General features: G+C 46.5%; 1 protein-coding gene and 1 pseudogene across 1 annotated transcript; both read right to left on the reverse strand.

The window, feature by feature from the left end:
* Positions 1-14,930: 14,930 nt before the first annotated feature.
* LOC109882624 (tubulin alpha-1C chain) lies at positions 14,931-18,973 on the reverse strand. Its single transcript, XM_031825319.1, has 4 exons — positions 18,833-18,973; positions 16,949-17,171; positions 16,166-16,314; positions 14,931-16,056 (listed from the first exon to the last, which is right to left on the reverse strand). The coding sequence occupies exons 1-4, from the start codon at positions 18,833-18,835 to the stop codon at positions 15,082-15,084; spliced, it is 1,350 nt and encodes a 449-aa protein (XP_031681179.1). The 5' UTR covers positions 18,836-18,973; the 3' UTR covers positions 14,931-15,081.
* A 1,648-nt stretch (positions 18,974-20,621) lies between these two features.
* LOC109882626 (tubulin alpha chain-like) lies at positions 20,622-23,510 on the reverse strand (annotated as a pseudogene).
* Positions 23,511-24,114: the final 604 nt, after the last annotated feature.

The following is a 24,114-nucleotide window of genomic DNA, read 5'->3' on the forward strand; positions in this document are numbered from 1 at the left end:
TGGTGCATAGCAGAACTCGGCTAGCCGAACTGAACAAGTGTGCTCGCAAACTCCCTTAAAAGACCTTCGCTTGAAAAACGATAGCAATAGTACTGTTTGTCCATTTTGAGACGCCGTAGCTCAGACTTGTCCGAATTGTATCTAAAATAACTCAAGAAATCTGTCATTAATTTGTTTAGTCAAGCAATTTCACATCTAACTAAGATGTTGGTGCAGTATTTCTCGATGACAAAAATTGCATGAAAACGAGTCATCTCTTGTTGAATGACAACAAAGACTTATTTTAAAATCCCTAAAGTCAACCAATCACAGATGAACGTGCGTAGACTTCGGCTCTGAACTTCGGCTTTCCTTCAGAATTTTTTTGGGGTGCCCGAACAGAACAGACAACAAAATCCTCACCAAAACATCACAAAATGTAGTCATAACAGTTTCAGCTGGGAAGCATGCGGAAGCCTTTATAGGTCTGGAGACAAAGAATGTACGAAGTGACTAGGAGTAAACCTGTAAGGTGTCATTAGCAAAAATCACCCCCAGTAGTGACAATGTGACATAAAAAACATTGACTTCAACATTTACAAGGAATCTAAGAAAATAAGTAAAAATTGACATTTTAAACTATTGTCATATTCAAAGTATACAGAAGCATAATAGGTTGATACTGAGTGAAATAATACCTTCCCAGTGAGTAAAATTACGTTAAAAACACGTTTTTTCCGGACGTCAAAAATATGTATTTTTCAGATGTTGAAAATATGTTGTTTCCGGGGGTTGAAAATAAATATTTTCCTAACGTTGAAGTCAGGTACAATTTAGGTGCTGAATGAAAGGTGAAAATACATAGTTTCCGGATGACAAAAACATATTTTCTGCAAGTCTAAAAACACATATCCCAGACTTTGAAAATAAGTGTCACGTTTGCTGGAATAATTATCGGACCAAGTTGCAGCGCGATATGGTTTCCACATATTATTTATTAGAAACGCACAAAACAACAAAGAAAGAACAAAACAAACAACGAACCTTAACTAAGAGGTGTAACATACACTAACTCAAAACAATATCCCATAAAACACAGGTGGAAAAAATGCTACTTAAGTATGATCCCCAATTAGAGACAACGATAGCCAGCTGCCTCTAATTGGGAATCATACCAAACACCAACATAAAAAATCTAAACTAGAACCCCACATAGAAAATAATAACTAGAAAAAACCCCAGTCACACCCTGACCTACTCTACCATAGAAAATAAGGGCTCTCTATGGTCAGGACGTGGCAATAAGTATTTTACAGAAGTTGAAATCAGGTGCATTTTTGGTTCATGAATGTAAGGTGAAAATATATAGTGTTCCGGTAGTTGAAAATCATTAATTGATTCTCAAGCCAAATTTCAACTGCATATACAGTGCATTCGGAAAGTATTCAGACCCCTTGATTTTTCCACATTTTGTAACGTTACAGATTTATATATCCCATCATGACAAAGCAAAAACAGGCATAGAATATATATATTTTTTAAACGAAAATATCACATTCACATAAGTATTCAGGCCCTTTACTCAGTACTTTCTTGAAGCACCTTTGGCAGTGATTACAGCCTTGAGTCTTCTTGGGTATGACGCTACATGCTTGGCACACCTGTATTTGGAGTGTGACGACCCTCCCACTCTGTCTGCCGTATTCTCTCTCTGTTATTTCCTTATTAGGATGCTGGTGGGCGGAGTTGGGAGGGTCGTCAGCTACATGGGAAACACCTGGGCCCGGTGTCTCCCAGGATAAATACACCACTTCCCCATTCATGGAGGAGACTCTCTCCATGCAGACACCTTTATGGATTTTGTTGTGTTTCTTGGTGGTTTTTGGGTTGTTTGTGACAACATCTTTCAACACCCTGCATTATCACATTCATGCATGCAAAACACTCACTTACACTACTGATTACTGATTACACACACCATTGTATATTTTCCTTAGTTGCTTTAGTTAATAAATATATCTTTTGTTACTCCTTATCTCCACGTTGTCTCCCTTTTGTTACGGGCTTTGAGCCGGTTCGTGACAGGAGAGTCTCTCCCATTCTTCTCCGCAGATCCTCTCAAGCTCTGTCAGATTGGATGGGGAGAGCTGCTGCACAGCTATTTTCAGGCCTCTCCAGAGATGTTCGATCAGGTACAGGACCTGGCTAGACCACTCAAGGACATTCATAGACTTGTCCTGAAGCCACTCCTGCATTGTCTTGGCTGTGTGCATAGGGTCGTTGTCCTGTTGGAAGGTGAACCTTCGCATCAGTCTGAAGTCCTGAGCACTCTGGAGCAGGTTTTCAACGAGGATCTCTTTGTACTTTGCTCAATTCATCATTCCCTCTATCCTGACTAGTCTCCCAGTCCCTGCTGCTGAAAAATGTCCCCACAGCATGATGCTGCCGGGACCATGCTTCACCTTAGAGAAGGTGCCAGGTTTCCTCCAGATGTGATCCTTGGCATTCAGGTCAAAGAGTTCAATCTTGTTTTCATCAGACCAGAGAATCTTGTTTGTCATGGTATAAAAATAATTTGGCTGCTGGCCACTCTACCATAAAGGCCTGATAGGTGGAGTGCTGCAGAAATGGTGTCCTTCTGGAAGGTTCTCCCATCTCCACAGAGGAACTCTGGAGCTCTGTCAGAGTGAGCATCGGTTTCTTGGTCACCTCCCTGACCAAGGCCCTTCTCCCCAGATTGCTCAGTTTCGCTGGCCTGCCAACTCTAGGAGTGGTTCCAAACTTCTTCCATTTAAGAATGATGGAGGCTACTGTGTTCTTGGGGACCTTCAATGCTGCAGACATTTTTTTCGACCCTTCCCCGAATCTGTTCTTCGACACAGTCTTATCTTGAAGTTCTACGGGCAAATCCTTTGACCTCATGGCTTGGTATTTGCTCTGACATGCACTGTCAACTGTAGGACTGTAATGGAGTGCATAACTGGCTGCAGGGAAGTCAGGCGCAGGAGAGCAGAAATGGGTAGCAAACGGAGCCCTTTATTGAGGTGAACAAAACACGGCGCTGGTTTTCTGGCGCAGCACGGCCCGCAGGAGGTAAACATGGACGGCGTCCCATGTCTCCTCCGTGGCCTGAACTAGTCGTCCACCACAGGAGCCTCGGTCTGACTCTGATGCCAATGGCGCCAGAACAGGCTGGTACCCCAGTACGCACTGGAAGGGGGAGAGGTTAGTGGAGGAGTGGCGGAACGAGTTCTGAGCCATCTCGGCCCAGGGCACGAACGCCGCCCACTCCCCGGGCCAGTCCTGTCAATAAGACCGCAGAAACCTGCCCACATCCTGGTTCACTCTCTCTACCTGCCCATTACTCTCGGGGTAAGGCTGATCGAGACCCCCAGACCCTCGAAGTGAACTGGGGACCTCGATCAGATCAGCACCCCGTAGTGCCAGAAGACGTGCGTAAACAAGGCCTCCGCAGTCTTTAGGGCCGTAGGGAGACCGGGCAGAGGGAGGAGACGGCACGACTTAGAGAAACGATCCACAACGACCAGGATCATGGTGTTACCCTGTGAGGGGGGAGATCGGTAAGAAGATCGGTGTAGCTTACCTCTGGGCAGATGCCTAGGAGCCTTACACTGGACGCACACCGAGCAGGAGGAAACATAAACCTTCACGTCCTTAGCCAAGGTGGACCACCAGTACTTCCCACTCAAACAGCGCACTGTCCGACCGATCCCTGGATGACCAGAGGAGGGTGACGTGTGAGCCCAATAGATCAGCCGGTCACGGACTGCAGACGGAATGTACAGACGCCCAGCGGGATACTGGAGGGGAGCAGGCTCTGCACGTAACGCCTGCTCAATGTCCGCGTCCAGCTCCCATCCTACCGGCGCCACCAGGCAGGAGGGCGGGAGTATGGAGGTAGGATCCATGGGCCGCTCCTGTGTGTCATACAGCCGGGACAGTGCATCTGCCTTCACATTCTGGGATCCTGGTCTGTAAGAAAGGTTGAAAACAAAACGGGTGAAAAACATGGCCTACCTTGCCTGGCGAGGGTTCAGTCTCCTCGCTGCCCGGATGTGCTCCAGGTTGCGGTGTTCAGTCCAGATGAGAAAAGGGTGTTTAGCCCCCTCAAGCCAATGTCTCCACGTTTTCAACGCCTTGACGACAGCCAACAGCTCCTGGTCCCCCCACATCATAGTTTCGCTCCGCCGGGCTGAGCTTCTTCGAGAAGAAGGCACAGGGGCGGAGCTTCGGTGGTGTGCCCGAGCGCTGATAGAGCACAGCTCCTATCCCACCTCCACCTCCACCGTGAACCCCAAAGAGGGATCCGGATGGGCCAGCACGGGCGCCGAGGTGAAGAGAGCCCTTAGGTGACCAAAAGCCCTATCCGCCTCAGGTGACCACTGCAACTGAACCAGACCCCCCTTTAGCAGTGAGGTAATGGGAGCCGCTACCTGACCAAAACCCCGGATAAACCTCTGGTAGTAATTGGCAAACCCTAGAAACCGCTGTACCTCCTTTACCGTGGTGGGAGTCGGCCAATTACGCACAGCTGAAATGCGGTCACTCTCCATCTCCACCCCTGAGGTGGAAATGCGGTATCCAAGGAAGGAGACGGACTGCTGGAAGAACAGGCATTTCTCAACCTTGTCATACAGGTCATGCTCCAACAGTCAACGAAACACCTTGCGCGCCAAGGACACATGCTCAGAGCGTGCAGCGGAGTATATCAGAATGTCATCGATATACACCACTAAACCCTGCCCATGCAGGTCCCAAAAAATCTTGTCCACAAAGGCTTGGAAGACTGATGGAGCATTCATCAACCCGTACGGCATGACGAGGTACTCATAATGCCCTGAGGTGGTACTGAACGCTGTCTTCCACTCGTCTCCCTCCTGGATACGCACCAGGTTGTAAGCGCTCCTGAGATCTAGTTTTGTGAAGAACTGCGCCCCGTGCATTGACTCAATCGCTGTGGCTATGAGAGGTAGCGGGTAACTGTACTTCACAGTGATCTGGTTTAGGGCTCAATAGTCAATACACGGGCACAGACCTCCCTCCTTCTTCTTCACATAAAAGAAACTCGAGGAGGCGGGTGAAGTGGAGGACCGAATGTACCCCTGACGCAGAGATTCAGAGACATATGTCTCTAGAGCCGCCGTCTCCACCTGTGACAGGGGATACACGTGACTCCTAGGAAGTGCGGCGTCTATCTGGAGGTTTATCGCACAATAGCCCCGACGATTGGGTGGTAATTGAGTCACCTTCCTCTTGGAGAAGGCGAGAGCCAGATCGGAATATTTGAGGGGAATGCACACGGTGGAGACCTGGTTTGGACTTTCCACCGTAGTAGCTTCAACGGAAACCTCTAAACACCTCCCCGAGCACCCTCGCGACCACCACATGAGAGCCCTCTGTTGCCATGAAAGTGGGGTCATGACAAGCTAACCAGGGTAGGCCTAGCACCATGGGAAAGGCAGGAGAGTTAATGTGGAAGAGACTGATTCTCTCCTTGTGACCCCCCTGCGTCACCATGCCCAGGAGAGTGGTGGCCTCCCTAATTATCACTGACTCTATTGGCCGACTGTCTAAGGCGTGAACTGGGAAGGGCATAGCCACTGGAACAATTGGGATCCCTAAACTATGGGCGAATTATCTGTCTATGAAATTCTCAGCCGATGCCTGAATTGACGAGTGCCTTATGCTGGGAACTCAGGAAAAGTAACATGCAAAAACAGGTGTGCAACAGAGTGCTCTGGGTGAGAATGGTGCCGGCTCACCCGGGGTGACGCCAGAGTGCCCTGCCTGCTGCCTCGACGCCCAGAGGAACCACCCGACACCGACCAGCAGTGTGACCTCTGCAGCCACAGATGGTGCACGTGAAGGAACCTCCTCCGGTCTCCCTGAGCGCAGCACCTCCCAGCTCCATGGGTATCAGAGCGATGGTGCTGGGGGATGTAACTGACAGATCCCGATCTGGACGTCTGCGGGTAGCCAGCAGGTTATCCAGCAGAATGGACAGGTCCACCAGCTGGTCAAAGGTGAGGTTGGTGTCCCTGCAGGCCAACTCACGACGGACGTCCTCGCGGAAACTGCAGCGATTGTGGTCGATCAGGGCCCTGTCGTTCCATCCCGCGCCGGCGGCCAGGGTCCAAAAGTCCATTGTGAACTCCTGGGTGCTGCTCGTCCCCTGCCTCAGGTGGAAGAGACATTCACCCGCCGCTCTACCCTCGGGCGGGTGGTTGAAGACAGCCCGGAAGCAGCGGGTGAAATCCTCAAAGTGGTCCAGCGCCACATCTCCTTCTCCCCACATATCGTTGGCCCACTCCAGAGCTTTCCCCGAGAGGCACAAGACGAGGGCAGACACCCTCTCACGGCCCGAGGGAGCTGGGTATAAATCCAGCTGCAGCAGGAAACCCTGGCAGCGTGCGGCCGTCCCATTGTACTCCCTGGGAAGTGCGAGACGAATCCCACTGGAACCGGGTGCAGAGGGAGTGAGTAGTGGAGACCCCTGTTGTGCTGGTGGGGGCGCTGGAGGGACTCTCTGTCTCTCCCAGCGGTCCATTGTTTGAACGACGCGATCCATGGAGGCGCCGAGATGGTGAAGCATCGCTGCGTGCTCCTGGAAGTGCTCCTCGACTCTGCTACCAGGGGTACCTGCTCCTGCTGACTCCATAATTCAGGTGTGGAATTCTGTAAAGGAGTGTGTAACTGGCTGCAGGGAAGTCAGGCGCAGGAGAGCAGAAATGGGTAGCAAACGGAGCCCTTTATTGAGGCGAACAAAACACGGCACTCAGAAAACTAAACACACACGGGTTACAATAACCCGGCGCAAACCAGCCTGGAGTACACATACATTTACACATAACAATTCCACACACAGACATGGGGGGAAACAGAGGGTTATATGCAAGACGAGTAATGAGGGGATGCAAACCAGGTGTGCGGGAAAACAAGACAAAATAAATGGAAAATTAAAGGTGGATCGACGGTGGCTAGAAGTCCGGTGACGTCGACCCCCGAACGTCGCCCGAACAAGGAGTGTACATTCTCAATGAAATAAGCATTATATCAAATTAATAACTTTCAAGCCTCTTAATATAGGCGAGAAGCCAACTGAAGATTGGAACAATATTGACAACTTCTGTCACATGCATTTACTGTTAGCTTTTTCAAAAGCTTTGAAACTGGCAGCAATGATGTTAATGAAGTCTAACCGACAGAATAAACCAACAGACCATTTCAACTACAATAACATTCTCAGTAATGGTTACAGATTTTTTTTCTTGCTATGACTGTGATATGCTGTTTTATCTATCTTAGTTGAATGCACTGACTGTAAGTCGCTCCGGATAAGAACGTCTGCTGAGTGACCAAAATGTAAATGTAAAATTATTATTATTTGTTTTTAAATGTAACTTTTATTTAACTGGGCAAATATAGTTAAGAACTAATTCTTATTTACAATGACAACATACTCCAGCCAAACCCAGACGACGCTGGGGCAATTGTGCGCCGACCTAGGGGACTCCCAATCACAGCCGGATGTGATACAGCCTGGATTCGAACCAGGTACTGTAGTGACGCTCTTGCACTGAGATGCAGTCCCTTAGACACTTGCAAAGCATGCTGGGTATTATTTGAAAGTCAATATTTGGTCGGTGCGGACCATAGACAAATCTGAAATGATCATCATTTCATAAGTTTGAACAGCACAGTAAGAGCACAGTACAGTAAAGTACAGTACGGTATGGTATGGCATGATACGGTGCAGGATAGTAGAGTTTTATTCAGAATAGTTTAGTACAGTAGAGTACAGTAGAGTTTAATTCAGTAGAGTTCAGTACAATGCAGTGCAGTTTAGTATAGTTCAGTAGAGTAAAGTATATTAGAGTAAAGTAGGGTACAATACATCACACTATACTTTACTTTTATTTATTTTGCTGTGTTCTACTGTGCTCTACTGTATTGTAGTCCCCTGTACTGTATCGTACTGTACTATACTCTACTTTTCTTTAAGGTACTGTGTACAGTATTATGTAATGTACTGTACTCTGATGCACTCTACCGTACTTAGGGCTGGGTGGTATACCGTATTTTACTATACACCGCTGTTGATGCACGGACAGGTTTGGGTTTTTACTTTAACTTCTATAACGGTATTTGAATATTAAATGTGATATGCCATGTGTAATGTCAATTTTTATAGTTTAGACACCTACTTGAGTCATCCCTCTCCGCTCTCTCTCTCTCTCTCTCCATGCCGCTTTCCACACAGACCTAGCCCTGCCCCCTGTCACTGAAGGAGCGCATTTGGAGCGCCACAAGACACTTGCCTTCAGTCTGCATGGTCAATGCAGCATATGGAAAACGTCAGTACAGAGACAGTGGAGTCGCAATTCAACGGCTCAGACATGAGACGTATGTGGCAGGGTCTACAGACAATCACGGATTACCATCGCACTGCACACTGCCCTATCCCATCTGGACAAGAAGAATACCTATGTCAGAATGCTGTTCATTGAATATAGCTCAGCTTTCAACACCATAGTACCCTCCAAGCTCATCATTAAGCTTGGGGCCCTGGGTCTGAACCCTGCCCTGCGCAACTGGGTCCTGGACTTCCTGACGGGCCGCCCCCAGGTGGTGAAGGTAGGAAACAACACCTCCACTTCGCTGATACTCAACACAGGTGCCCCACAAGTGTGTGTGTTCAGCCCCCTCCTGTACTCCCTGTTCACCATGACTGTGTGGCCATGCACACCTCCAACACAATCATCAGGTTTGCAGATGACACAACAGTAGGCCTGATTACCAACAATGATGAGAAAGCCTACAGGGAGGAGGTGAGGGCCCTCTGGGTGTGGTGCCAGGCAAATAACCTCTCCCTCAATGTCAACAAAACAAAGGAGCTGATCGTGGACATCAGGAAACAGCAGAGGGTGCACACCCGTATCCACATCAACGGGACCTCAGTGGAGGTGGAAAGCTTCAAGTTCCTTGGCGTACACATCACTGACAATCTGAAATGGTCCACCCACACAGACAGTGTGGTGAAGAAGGCGCAATTCGGCTTGGCCCTTAAGACCATCAGAATTTTTTCAGATGCACAATTGAGAGCATCCTGTCGGGCTGTATCATTGCCTGGTACGGCAACTGCACCGCCCGCAACGGCTGGGCACACCAGTGGCACACTACCTGCCCTCCAGGATACCTACAGCTGTCACGCCTTGGTCATTGTATTTTGTGTTTTCGTTATATATTTGGTCAGGCCAGGGTGTGACAGGGGTTTATGTTATTGTATTTGGTATTGGGGTTTGGAGTATTTGGGATCGCGGCTGATTAGGGGTGTTGTATAGGCTTGGCTGCCTGAGGCGGTTCTCAATCAGCAGTCAGGTGATTCTCGTTGCCTCTGATTGGGAACCGTATTTAGGTAGCCTGAGTTTCGCTTTGTCTTTCGTGGGTGATTGTTCCTGTCTCTGTGTAGTTTCACCAGATAGGCTGTAATTAGGTTTCACGTTCCGTTTGTTGTTTTGTATTTATTATAGTTATTTCATGTATCGTCACTTTTCTTCATTAAAGACATGAGTAACCACCACGCTGCATTTCGGTCCGACTCTCTTTCGACAAACGAAGAACGCCGTTACAGAATCACCCACCACACACGGACCGAGCGGCGTGGTTACAGGCAGCGACCGCAGGAAAGGCGAAAGGAGGAATGGACATGGGAAGACGTATTGGATGGCAAAGGTTGTTACACTTGGGAGGAGATACTGGCTGGAAGAGATCGCCTCCCATGGGAACAGGTGGAGGCACTGAGGACAGCAGAGGCAGCCGGAGATAAGAGCCGACGTTACGAGGGAACACGGTTGGCAAGGAAACCCGAAAAGCAGCCCCAAAAATGTATTGGGGGGGGGGGGGCTCAGAGGGAGAGTGGCTGAGTCGGGTGTCAGACCTGAGCCAACTCTCCCTGCTAATCGTGAAGAGCAGTTGCAGTGGGAGAGGCTGCATCACTTGGAGAATTGGACATGGGAGGAGGAACTGGACGGAAAAGGACCCTGGGCTCAGCCTGGAGAATATCGCCGTCCCAAGGAAGAACTAGAGGCGGCTAAAGCAGAGAGGCGCTGGTATGAAGAGGCAGCACGGCGACGCGGATGGAAGCCTGAGAGTCGGCCCCAAAAATGTATTGGGGGGGGGGCTTACAGGGAGTATGGCTATGCCAGGTAGGAGACCTGCGCAAACTCCCTGTGCTTACCGGGGGGCTAAAGAGACCGGGCAGGCACCGTGTTATGCTAGTGAGCGCACGGTGTCTCCAGTGCAGGTGCATAGCCCGGTACGGTTCATACCAGCCCTTCGTATTGGCCGGGCTAGAGTGGGCATCGAGCCAGGTAAGCTTGGGCAGGCTCGGTGCTCAAGAGCTCCAGTGCGCCTGCACGGTCCGGTCTATCCAGAGCCACCTCCACACACCAGTCCTCCGGTAGCAGCTCCCCGCACCAGGCTTCCTGTGCGTGTCCTCGCTCCAGTATCACCAGTGCCCGCACCACGCATCAGGCCTACAGTGCGCCTCGCCTCTCCTGCTCTATCAGAGCCTTTCTTCTCTACAGCGCAGCCAGCGTTTTCCTCCTCTCCTGCGCTGTCGGAGTCTCCCGCCTGTTCAGCGCAGCCAGCGTTTTCCTCCTCTCCTGCGCTGCCGGAGCCTCCTGCCTGTTTGAAGCAGCCTGAGCTGCCAGTCTACAAGGAGCTGCCAGTCTGCAAGGAGCTGTCAGCCTGCATGGAGCAGTCAGAGCTGTCAGTCTGCAAGGAGCTGCCAGTCTGCAGGGAGCTGCCAGTCTGCAAGGAGCTGTCAGTCTGCAAGGAGCTGCCAGTCTGCAAGGAGCTGTCAGCCTGCATGGAGCAGTCAGAGCTGTCAGTCTGAATGAAGCAGCCAGAGCTGTCAGTCTGCAAGGATCTGCCAGTCTGCAAGGAGCTACCAGTCAGCAGGGAGCTGTCAGTCTGCAGGGAGCTGTCAGTCTGCAAGGAGCTGCCAGTCTGCAAGGAGCTGTCAGTCTGCAAGGAGCTGTCAGCCTGCATGGAGCAGTCAGAGCTGCCAGTCTGCAAGGAGCTGCCAGTCTGCAGGGAGCTGTCAGTCTGCACGGAGCTGTCAGTCTGCAAGGAGCTGCCAGTCTGCAGGATGCTGTCAGCCTGCATGGAGCAGTCAGAGCTGTCAGTCTGCATGAAGCAGGCAGAGCAGCCAGTCTGCAAGGAGCTGTCAGCCTGCATGGAGCAGTCAGAGCTGTCAGTCTGCAAGGAGCTGCCAGTCTGCAGGGAGCTGTCAGTCTGCAAGGAGCGGTCAGTCTGCAAGGAGCTGTCAGTCTGCAAGGAGCTGTCAGTCTGCAAGGAACTGTCAGTCTGCAAGGAGCTGCCAGTCTGCAAGGAGCTGTCAGCCTGCATGGAGCAGTCAGAGCTGTCAGTCTGCATGAAGCAGCCAGAGCTGTCAGTCTGCAAGGAGTTGCCAGTCTGCAAGGAGCTGTCAGCCTGCATGGAGCAGTCAGAGCTGTCAGTCTGCAAGGAGCTGCCAGTCTGCAGGGAGCTGTCAGTCTGCAAGGAGCTGCCAGTCTGCAAGGAGCTGCCAGTCTGCAAGGAGCTGTCAGCCTGCATGGAGCAGTCAGAGCTGCCAGTCTGCAAGGAGCTGCCAGTCTGCAGGGAGCTGTCAGTCTGCAAGGAGCTGTCAGTCTGCAAGGAGCTGCCAGTCTGCAGGATGCTGTCAGCCTGCATGGAGCAGTCAGAGCTGTCAGTCTGCATGAAGCAGGCAGAGCAGCCAGTCTGCAAGGAGCTGTCAGCCTGCATGGAGCAGTCAGAGCTGTCAGTCTGCATAGAGCAGCTAGATCCGCCAGTCCGCCATGATCTTCTAGATCTGCCAGTCAACCAGATTCTTCCAGATCAGCCTGTCAACCAGAATCTTCCAGATCCGCCAGCCAGCCAGGATCTACCGGAGCCTACTACCTACCTGAGCTTCATCTCAGTACTGGGCTTCCTCTCAGTACTGGGTTTCCCCTCTGTTCCGGGCTGCCCCTCAGTTCCGGGCTGCCCCTCAGTTCCGGGCTGCCCCTCAGTTCCGGGCTGCCCCTCAGTTCCGAGCTGCCCCTCAGTCCCGAGCTGCCTCAGTCCCGAGCTGCCCCTCAGTCCCGATCTGCCCCTCAGTCCCGAGCTGCCCCTCAGTCCCGAGCTGTCCCTCAGTCCCGAGATGCCCCTCAGTCACGAGCTGCTCCTCAGTTCTGTGGGGTTCTGGGTGAGGACTATTAGGCCATGGTCGGCGGCGAGGGTGGATTATCCCAGGACGCGAAGGGGAGGAACTAGGACATTAATGAAGTGGGGTCCACTTCCCGAGCCGGAGCCGCCACCATGGACAGACGCCCACCCGGACCCTCCCTATGGTTTTGAGGTGCGTCCGGGAGTCCGCGCCTTGGGGGGGGGGGGGGGTTCTGTCACGCCTTGGTCATTGTATTTTGTGTTTTCGTTATATATTTGGTCAGGCCAGGGTGTGACAGGGGTTTATGTTATTGTATTTCGTATTGGGGTTTGGAGTATTTGGGATCGCGGCTGATTAGGGGTGTTGTATAGGCTTGGCTGCCTGAGGCGGTTCTCAATCAGCAGTCAGGTGATTCTCGTTGCCTCTGATTGGGAACCGTATTTAGGTAGCCTGAGTTTCGCTTTGTCTTTCGTGGGTGATTGTTCCTGTCTCTGTGTAGTTTCACCAGATAGGCTGTAATTAGGTTTCACGTTCCGTTTGTTGTTTTGTATTTATTATAGTTATTTCATGTATCGTCACTTTTCTTCATTAAAGACATGAGTAACCACCACGCTGCATTTCGGTCCGACTCTCTTTCGACAAACGAAGAACGCCGTTACAACAGCACCCGATGTCACAGGAAGGCTAAAAAGATTGTCAATGACAACCATGGCCTGTTCACCCGCTATCATCCAGAAGGCGAGGTCAGTACAGGTGCATCAAAGCTGGGACCGAGAGACTGAAAAACAGCTTCTATCTCAAGGCCATCAAACTGTTAAATAGCCATCACTAGCCGGCTACCACCTGGTTACTCAACCCTGCACCTTAGAGGCTGCTGCCCCATATACATAGACATGGAATCACTGGCCACTTTAATAATGGAACACTAGTCACTTTAATAATGTTTACTTACTGCTTTACTCATTTCATATGTACAGTATATACTTTATTCTATTCTACTGTATTTTTGTCAATACCACTCCGACATTGCTCGTCCTAATATTTATATATTTCTTAAATTCATTATTTTACTTTTATATTTTTGTATTGTTGTGAATTGTTAGATACTACTGCACTGTTGGAGCTAGGAATACAATCATTTCGCTACACCCGCAATAACATTTGCTAATATGTGTATGTGACCAATATGTTTGATTTGATTTGACATGCAACAATGTTGGTTGAAGTTGAATTGAACAGCATAAAACAATTAGAATAGAGAAAGACCCATTGAAATCAATTAGAATGTACAGTATGTGTTGCCACTGTAGATTCATGCACTACTCATAAAGCACATTTTGAACTTTTTTTATTCAAAAACATCAAATACCGTCATACCGCAAAAAAAATGTAAAATACTGTGATATATTTTGGACATTTCGCCCAGCCCTAACCGTACTGTGCTGTCCAAACGTGAAACATGGATGTCTATGATTGGTCCAAATCTGAACCAAACATAGTCCTTGCCGTGTCTGACTTTCTCTGTAATTAATTTCCTGTTGTTGGGTTTTGCACCACAATCAAATCAACCTGCCTTATAAATGAAATTGCTGTTTAGCTTCCTCTCTCCATGCCTGTCTTTCCTTAATGGAAGACTACACACTGCAGCAATTAATGTAATGTAATGACCAATATTCACATATGACCACTGATGAGGTTTCCTGTGTCCATCTGCATCGCCTCCCTTCACACACACAAGCACACACTTGTACAGACACACACCAAAGCTATCTTATCTGATGCAAAATCTAGGACAGTCACCATCTAATGTACAGACCTCATATTTCCTGTATTAGTACCTCCTCCCAGCAGACGTGTACAAAGCAGCGGCCATTTCGGAGACGTGTGTCTAGCAACTCACCTAAAGCTGCAGCACTGGCTACACAGGTCAGACCAGGTAGGTAATGACAGCGTGAAATGTGGCATGAAACACATGGTGGCATTAGAGGCAACATGCGCTCAGTAGGTTGACATTCTCCCCCTGCATATCTAACCTCAGTCAAGCTTGAAGTTCATGAAAGTTAGAACAAAAAAAAATCAGAAATCATTCATAAAGTATTAATGAATTACAACAGCATCGTAAGCCATTGGTAAGAAAATTCCATGGTTGTAGGGAGACCTCATTGTTATTTTATACACAGATGACTCCATATTTGTACATGATCACACAACTGCTGTCTGGAATATTAGAATGTGGGTTGACACAATACCAACGACCCTGGTCCCTGCTACAGCTGTCCAATGCCATGCTCTGCTTGGGGAGAAGACCGGCCTGAAATCAGTTAATTTGAAGTTGTGTCTATGCTGTTTGAATTTAAGGTTGAGCAAATATGGTTAATGAAATTGTATTTTAAAACAGTAATATATGTCAATATGTTAATGAAAGTTATCACAAAAATGTAACCAGTGCTTCAAATGTCAATTCAATCAAGAACAGTCATTTTATTGAAGGGGATCAAGACTCATTGTGTTGTCCCACATTTCTATACACTGGTACATTCAGTTGTACTCTGACTATATTTGTATAATTGATGAGATAAGAAACAGTCACCAACATTAAGCCTCATTCAGGGCTGCAAGCTGCGATATCCAACACAGCAGAGCAGTCATAGCAAGTGCTGTATTTTGTATTATAGACATTACTTAATATACACAGGTCAATAAACACAAACACATTTCCAAACATTTAAAATGGACTTTTATTGCTTAAAGGAGAGAGCAACATTTAAAAGTCAAGGTTACAAAGGGACAGCAAAAAAATGGTTTTAGAAGGAATGTTGAAGAAAAAGGTTGAATGTGTTGACAGGCTGAAAATTCCTGATCCTAATAGTTTAGTATTCTTCTCCCTCATCCTCCCCCTCCACACTATCTGCTCCCACCTCTTCATAATCTTTCTCCAGGGCAGCCATGTCCTCCCTGGCCTCAGAGAACTCTCCCTCCTCCATACCCTCACCTACGTACCAGTGCACAAAAGCACGCTTGGCGTACATCAGGTCAAACTTGTGGTCAAGACGGGCCCAGGCCTCTGCCACTGCAGTGGTGTTGCTAAGCATGCACACTGCCCTCTGGACCTTGGCCAGATCTCCACCAGGTACCACAGTTGGTGGCTGGTAGTTGATACCAACCTTGAAACCAGTTGGGCACCAGTCTACAAACTGGATGGAGCGTTTTGTTTTGATGGTGGCAATGGCAGCATTGACATCTTTGGGCACAACGTCGCCACGGTACAGCAGACAGCAGGCCATGTACTTGCCGTGACGTGGGTCACATTTCACCATCTGATTACATGGCTCAAAACAGGCGTTTGTGATCTCTGAAACAGTCAGCTGCTCATGGTAAGCCTTCTCTGCCGAGATCACTGGGGCATAGGTGGCCAGAGGGAAGTGGATACGGGGGTAGGGCACCAAGTTGGTCTGGAACTCTGTCAGATCAACATTGAGGGCACCATCGAATCGGAGGGATGCAGTGATGGAGGACACAATCTGACTGATCAACCTGTTAAGATTAGTGTAGGAAGGACGCTCGATATCAAGGTTCCTACGGCAGATGTCATAGATGGCCTCATTGTCTACCATGAAAGCACAATCAGAGTGCTCCAGGGTGGTGTGGGTGGTCAGGATGGCGTTGTAGGGCTCAACAACGGCTGTGGACACCTGGGGAGCTGGGTAGATGGAGAACTCAAGTTTGGACTTCTTGCCGTAGTCAACAGACAAGCGCTCCATCAACAGGGAGGTGAAACCAGAACCGGTGCCACCTCCGAAGCTGTGGAAGACCAGGAAGCCCTGGAGGCCAGTGCACTGGTCAGCCTGGAGAGAGAGGGAGGAGAGAAGATTTTACATTTTAGGTAATTATTGAAGACAATAAGTATGCAGGATGTACAATAAGACCACTAAAAAGGTTATTGGAGAGTCTCACCAGTTTGCGGATCCTGTCCAGTACCAAGTCAATAATCTCTTTGCCGATGGTGTAATGCCCACGGGCGTAGTTGTTGGCTGCATCCTCCTTCCCAGTGATCAGCTGCTCAGGGTGGAAGAGCTGGCGGTAAGTTCCAGAACGCACCTCATCTGGAGAAAGATATCTGTTAGCTTTTCCCAAGACCGGGAGTCAGTGGCCCCCTATAGGTCCACAAATATATAGGAATTCATTTAATTGTTTTTATGAATATTGCTAGCAACAGAATAGACAGATTTTGAATTACATGACTACAGGAAAATAGAATATCTTCCTAATGATTTCAACATTTTTCTTCAATTCCTAATATTGAGTCAATTCCACCCATTGGAGCGAATTACACACTCACTGAAGTGTGCCATAGGCTTTGACAAAGCACCCACGAGTACCAGTCGCAGCAAGTGCCACTGGTAAGCTTTCTTTGACTGAATACATCTTTGCAAACACAAAAATGTCTGTCTATTAGCTGGAAAGGTAACTACAATGTTAGAGTTTAGTTTACACTTCCTCTTCCAATTATAACGTGGGGAGGTCAATTAATATAAACAATAACCAAATCTGTTCATTTTAAAATTCTCCTTGCCAGTCATTCACCTGATGACAAGACATTAACATTTTTTAATTGCTAACATTTGATGGGGACGGCGATTTGCCTGGCTGGGCGGCACTAGGCAAGAAAAGGTTTAAGACCACTGAGATAGCCCAATGGTAACAGAACGTCATTGTTTCAAGACAAAGTAATCTTACCGATGACAGTGGGCTCCAGATCTACAAACACAGCCCTGGGGACGTGCTTTCCAGCTCCAGTCTCACTGAAGAAGGTGTTGAAGGAGTCATCTCCTCCTCCAATGGTCTTGTCACTGGGCATCTTGCCATCGGGCTGGATCCCATGCTCAAGACAGTACAGCTCCCAGCATGCATTGCCGATCTGGACACCAGCCTGGCCCACGTGGACAGAGATACACTCACGCTGTGGGAAAAGGTAAAATCATGCCAAATTGAGTACTGAGATATTGGTAGTTTTTCCCTACAGAAGCATTTCAGTTAATAGAAAGAGAAACACCTTTTCATGAATTCACCATTTTGACTGTGGGCGTATGTGTATCTGTGTTTTCAAGTTATGCATAGCTTTGGCTCTAACACCAGCATACCCAGGTCACCTGACTCACTGATTACATGCAGCTATGGGGGATAAAGGCCTGCTCCTGTTGGTGTCAGAGAAAGAACATGACTTGCAGGCAGTAGGTGTTGGAGTAGAATAGCCTACTCACAGCCCTGAATCACTGAAGGGTTTAGCCTTGAGTGATAACAAGTCTTCTGAATTGAATAGAGCTTTAGACTGAGAAATTTAAGGAGACACTTCCAGACCATTAGTGTATTTCATAGGCTACAACCACACTCTAATAATGGATTTAAATATGTACATTTGGCCTAACCAAACAATGACGAAGAATTTACTAATGATTTCAGTGTTATAGGCTATGGCAAAGTCCTTGCTCTGCTTGTCATCCTTTTAACTTGAAGTCACCATTCGGTGCGCTTGACAATGGGAGCGATTATTGCTGTCTGTCTGTGGTAAACCCCGTTGCAAATGCAATTTAGAGTCATTATGTCAAAGATTAGCGATGTATAAGAGGCAGTATAAAATCCATGATATGGCACAATTGTAACGATGTTATTTTCCGCGGGCAGAAAAGAAAGTGTAATAAAAATGGACGCAATGGAGATGCAGATCGAGGCAAATATAGCATTTGAATTGGTACTGCCTTCTACAAAACGAAATACCAAAATAAAATGTGTAATACAGGTATTTGGACTATAGGGGGGTTTACTATAGGCCTATAAATGGATTAGAATCATAAAATAGGCTACATCAGGCCATACTTTCCTTTCTCTACACAACATGGGCAAACATGTGGTCTGATTTCCACAGATTATTCTGGTATAATGTTTAGACACCTGCCCGCCCTGGCATTCGATTAAATTCGTACTGCTCATAACATTTCCCACCCCAAGAACTTTCACGGGCGTTAGTCTATAAAATGCGAGATTCTGTAAATCACATGAGTAAGTCATCTTAATTGTGAGATGATTTCCGATTTTACACTGTAGCCTAGCCTACAGTTATGATTGTGACCATGACCGCATTGACAATGAAACCGCCCTGCTCTTTTAGTTGACCGCGTGCCACTTTCCGCAATGCAACAATGTAACAAAGCAAGAACGCTATGGTCAACGAGCGAGGCGATAGGAGAAGGAAGAATAAGCGCCGCCCTACATAAGGAATAGAAGGCCTCTGAAGCTGTGGCGCAGCAGTAGAAATTAACGAAGACTTAATCGACATATGTTAAAGGTCACTTTGATATGCTAACACAAAGACAATAATATTATGGCATTTTTATGCCGTCTATACGTGTCAAATCGGATCATGTCTGATGGCCACTGAATTCCCCCCCCCCCCCAAAAAAATATAGTCATACAAAAGAACGGTTTCTTAAGACATTAAAAGATATAGGCAAGTTTCACGGTGTCATGTTTGATTGGTATTTCATAACATAAATTGTATTACGCGATGATGACACCACATTTAAAGTACATTACAATTTCAGTCATTTTCATATTCAAACTTACCATGTCTAAGATTAGGTGTTTAAAAGAGCAGTAAAGATAAAATAAGAAACCGTAGATTTACGACCAACTCTCACAGAGGGACCTTTAGGAGTCTAATGTGAGAAGTTTAAGCAATGCGACAGGGTGGGGCTTTTTATACTGCTTATGACGGTCCACCACATTCGGGCGGGCTTTGGACACAAATTTACCACCCATCTGGCTAAAAGAGGCGTTCTTGATCGTTCTATTGGACCATTTGAACACGTAGGCGTACGTGGATGCCGATGACACGAAAGAAGGAATCCGTTAGGTTTATAATGTAGGCTACAACCAAAGTTCAAGGCAGTTAGGATAAGCAAATTCCCATTGCATGACAAAGTAGGCTACTGTCACACAGTCAAGAGCGATATTCTAAAACTTTTTTAGATATAAGATAACTGAAAACGATAACAAAGTAATCTTAACACAATAGCCAACATATTTTTACGCCATCCTTCGATTTATTTATCTTATATGTTTTTGCTTTACATTTAATTTCGGAGATATTTTGAGATATTTTGTGGAAGTGCTTTTGCTAATGGCTAGTAATTCTGCAGCTGAGAATCTTTCTATGGTGACATTGTAGCCTGTAATTTGGAGGACACTGTTGTCATTTTACTGGTCTCAAGAAAACACTTACTTTGCCCTAGCTTCTTTGAGACATGACACTTGGGATAGGTGCTTATGTAAGACTCAAGACTTTGGGGAAAAGTAATGAATATAGGCCTAGGCTGTTTTAGGCACTTCTAATATTAGCCTATTGGTTTGGTAGGCTATAAGAAAATGTAACCTGGTATGTCATGGAAAACTGGAGTAGGCTGAAGCCTATAGGTTTTTTCCTCTATATTCAAAGATGTATAATACCTCAAACATTTAGTGCAATAGCTACAGTGGACACATTAGATACCAACATTGATGGCAACATTAAAGTGGGTTTTACACAATCTTTCAGTCCAAAGATGAATGGATGTGCCATTAGCTCCACCACACATACACACACCAGCCACTTCGCTGAGTCATTAAAGGGGGCTATTACACAGTGATTCATGAAGAACAGAAGCAGAAGGCATGATATTTTGGCCGGGTTTGGTCGGTGTAGGCCGTCATTGTAAATTATAATTTGTTCTTAACTGACTTGCCTAGTTAAAAAAAGAAAAAATAATATTAGAAATTAAAATGTAACATGTTGTTTTGTGCTACACCTGCTTACAATAACTACTATCATGATCTCCATAAATGGTCATAGAATGAATAGGCCTTGCCCTAAAAATGCTAGATTACATAAGGCATGAAAAATGGATAGCATCACTGTTTTTTAAATATATGCCACAAAATGGACAGTAATCTGTCAGTAGACTATTTCTGGTACAGTGTAGGCCTACTCATGAAACATCAGATACTACAACCATGCCAAACCACAGGAGAGAGCCATAGTTTTTGATTGTGAATATATTGTTTTTAAAGCCTTGCACCAGTCCAACTAGCTTAGCAAACTGCTAAGGATAACAATTTGTCAAATTTCCTGCTAAGGCGAATATAACATTTCAAATGTCTCATCAGTATGAAAACTGAGCTTTGCCACATACTGCAAGCAAAATAAATAATTGGACATTACAGAGACAGACATACTGTATAGTCTAGATAAAAGTAACGTTAGCAAAATAAGTATTTTCCTTGGGTACATAAACTTACTGATATCAATTTACTCCGTGCTCACTTATCTGGATGTGATTCATAACATTGTTACAGGATTAATAACAAAGAAACAGAATCACCTTCATTGATGATTTTATTGGGCACTCGCCACAAATGCACAGATGAAGCAAGAACATCAGCCTTTGTGAGTGAGCACATTTTAAAAGACTTGTGGGCTACACCTTACCACCCTGCTACTTCATGATGCTGGTTGTTCAAGGCAGAATTATAGAAAAAAATTATTAAGTCATTCTTAGCTCTGGTTCACCTAGTGATGTGTGAATTTGGCATAGGAATTAAGAAATATTTAATACTCCTCTCCCTCCTCCTCTCCCTCTCCCTCAATGGAGTCGATGCCCACCTCTTCATAATCTTTCTCCAGGGCAGCCATGTCCTCCCTGGCCTCAGAGAACTCTCCCTCCTCCATACCCTCACCTAAGTACCAGTGCACAAAAGCACGCTTGGCGTACATCAGGTCAAACTTGTGGTCAAGACTGGCCCAGGCCTCTGCCACTGCAGTGGTGTTGCTAAGCATGCACACTGCCCTCTGGACCTTGGTCAGATCTCCACCAGGTACCACAGTTGGTGGCTGGTAGTTGATACCAACTTTGAAACCAGTTGGGCACCAGTCTACAAACTGGATGGAGCGTTTTGTTTTGATGGTGGCAATGGCAGCATTGACATCTTTGGGCACAACGTCGCCACGGTACAGCAGACAGCAGGCCATGTACTTGTCGTGACGTAGGTCACATTTCACCATCTGATTTGCTGGCTCAAAGCAAGCATTTGTGATCTCAGACACTGAGAGCTGCTCATGGTAAGCCTTCTCTGCCGAGATCACTAGGGCATAGGTGGCCAGGGGTGGATATGTTGTGGATAAGGGGGTAGGGCACCACGTTGGTCTGGGAACTCTGTCAGATCAACATTGAAGGCACCATCGAATCAGAGGGAAGCAGTGATGGAGGACACAATCTGACTGATCAACCTGTTAAGATTAGTGTAGGAGGGACGCTCTATATCAAGGTTCCTGCGGCAGATGTTATAGATGGCCTCATTGTCTACCATGAAAGCACAATCAGAGTGTTCCAGGGTGGTGTGGGTGGTCAGAATTGTAGGGCTCAACAATGGCTGTGGACACCTGAGGAGCTGGAGAAATGGAGAACTCAAGTTTGGACTTCTTGCTGTAGTCAACAGACAAGCGCTCCATCAACAGGGAGGTGAAACCAGAACCGGTGCCACCTCCGAAGCTGTGGAAGACCAGGAAGCCCTGGAGGCCAGTGCACTGGTCAGCCTGGAGAGAGAGGGAGGAGAGATGTTTCAGATCATCATGGTTGGATAACAATAATAAATATACGGACTGTAAGATAAGGCATCACGGTGTAATGCCCACAAGCGTAGTTGTTGGCTGCATCCTCCTTCCCAGTGATCAGCTGCTCAGGGGGGAAGAGCTGACGGTAAGTTCCTTTGCGCACCTCATCTGGAACAAAGAAAGACCTGTTAGCTGAAGAAGTCAAGACTGAGATAGCACAGTGTCATCATAATTTTTTCAAGACAAAGTGATCGTACCAATGACAGTGGCTCCAGATCTACAAACACAGCCCTGGGGACGTGCTTGCCAGCTCCAGTCTCACTGAAGAAGGTGTTGAAGGAGTCGTCCTCTCCTCCGATGGTCTTGTCACTGGGCATCTGGATCCCGTGCTCCAGACAGTAGAGTTCCCAGCATGCATTGCCCATCTGGACTCCAGCCCGACCTACTTGAACTGATATACACTCACGCTGGTTGAAAAAATAAACAAGTATATCAGTCATTAAAAAAATGTATGACTTTCCAATTAATTTCCAAATTAATTTATAGGAAATCACAACCAGTCATAATGAGACCTTTGAAGTCTGAGTATGTTATTTTGGTCCGATTTCCTGGAAAGAGATGAATTTTAGTCCTGGACAAAAACGTATTTCAAGGGAGATTCTCCATTGACCACCTTTAGTAATCCAGGGCTAGGCTTAATCTGAGTCCAGGAAACTGGCCATTGAAGTCAGAATGTGTTTTACACAGTCACTCTTAATATCATAGCCTAGCACCTAGGGCCATAACTGCTGATATCATTAAAAAAAATACATTTTTGAAATGCCAAGTCAGATTTGGTGCCATTCTGCACAGACAATCACATGCCGAGAGACAAACAATATATTTACAGTGTGCTAAAATGGTGTGGCAGATGTTAGCTTACCTCACTGAGTCCAAAATGAATAATTCAAGTAAGTGAAAATAATATTATACACCATAATACATATTTACCTTAAATTAATTTATCTTACATTTTAGAATTGTTCTATAAAATACTATTTATCTGATAAATTACACATAGTAGCCTATTATAATTCTATTGCAACTGTATCCCTTCACATAGGCCTAAATTAACTGTTTGGATTTGGCCAAAACATGCTTTTGCTTTTGTATGACTGAATTCACACCCTTACCAAATTTTCTTAGGGAGTTGCTTTGTGTGGCAGAGCAGATTGTTGCAGATGCCTTTCGATTCATTTAGGATGTTCCTATAAAAAACGTGGGTTTGAACCCTAAAAACCATCTTTCAACAAAACACAACATCAGAAACTTAGGAAAATATCAAACTCTCTACCTCTAAACGCGCATTTCTTGTAAGAATGTTAGAACATGCACGACCTACAATACCAATGAATTCTTTCTAGCCGCCCATAATCAACATTTCGAATATTTCATTGCAAATGTAACCACTGTCTCATTATGGAACATCTCACAATTTTTATACCCAAGTGTGCAAAACAATTATATACAACTATTTTTTATAACGAAATTAACAGCTCACCATTTTGATTCCTTTATGAGGAAAGAAATGATAGCGGCGTCGAAAAGATGTACAGTGAGTGCACTCTTCTCTTCCAGAAGCAGCAGGGAAGGGCGCGGGCCATTGCGGGAGGGGGAGGGGGGTGCGTTCTCATTGAATGAGTCAGGCAGCGACACACGGGCACAGTCCACTCCAGAATCGCGGACAAAATACAAAGCATGTTCGCAGATAATTACCTTGTTTTTAGTTGTATTACTATATTACTATAATTTGGAAGTCGAAATGAAACAGGCTATGTAATACACACTGTAGGTCAAATATAACTCAATGAGAGTGAGATAAAGTGAATTGGTATTGACCAATTATTTAATTATGTGAATATAATTGTTTTAGTGTCGAGGAAAAACATTCAGGGTTAGCATTATGTGCTGTAGTCTCACAAGCCATTACTGAGGTCTAAATAGCAGAAATGGACACACCTTTTATAGAGGGCCTTATGCTGCATGACACTGGGCATAGGCCTATGTGAGATAAATAACATGTAAAAAACTGGTGCTGAATGATCAAATCTACCCCTTCAAAACACACAGACTGCATGCGCCACATGCACTCTATTTTGTAAGTCAATTAAGTATTTAGTCCCACATCTCCTTGAGCTTTGGGTGCTGAACTCAATTCTGTGCCAACAATACAGCCCTGTGCTAAAATGCTGAGTAGGCTATCTAGCACTACATTAGACCT

This window comes from Oncorhynchus kisutch, linkage group LG5 (assembly GCF_002021735.2).
Source record: "Oncorhynchus kisutch isolate 150728-3 linkage group LG5, Okis_V2, whole genome shotgun sequence".
In the NCBI taxonomy this organism is placed as follows: domain Eukaryota; kingdom Metazoa; phylum Chordata; class Actinopteri; order Salmoniformes; family Salmonidae; genus Oncorhynchus; species Oncorhynchus kisutch.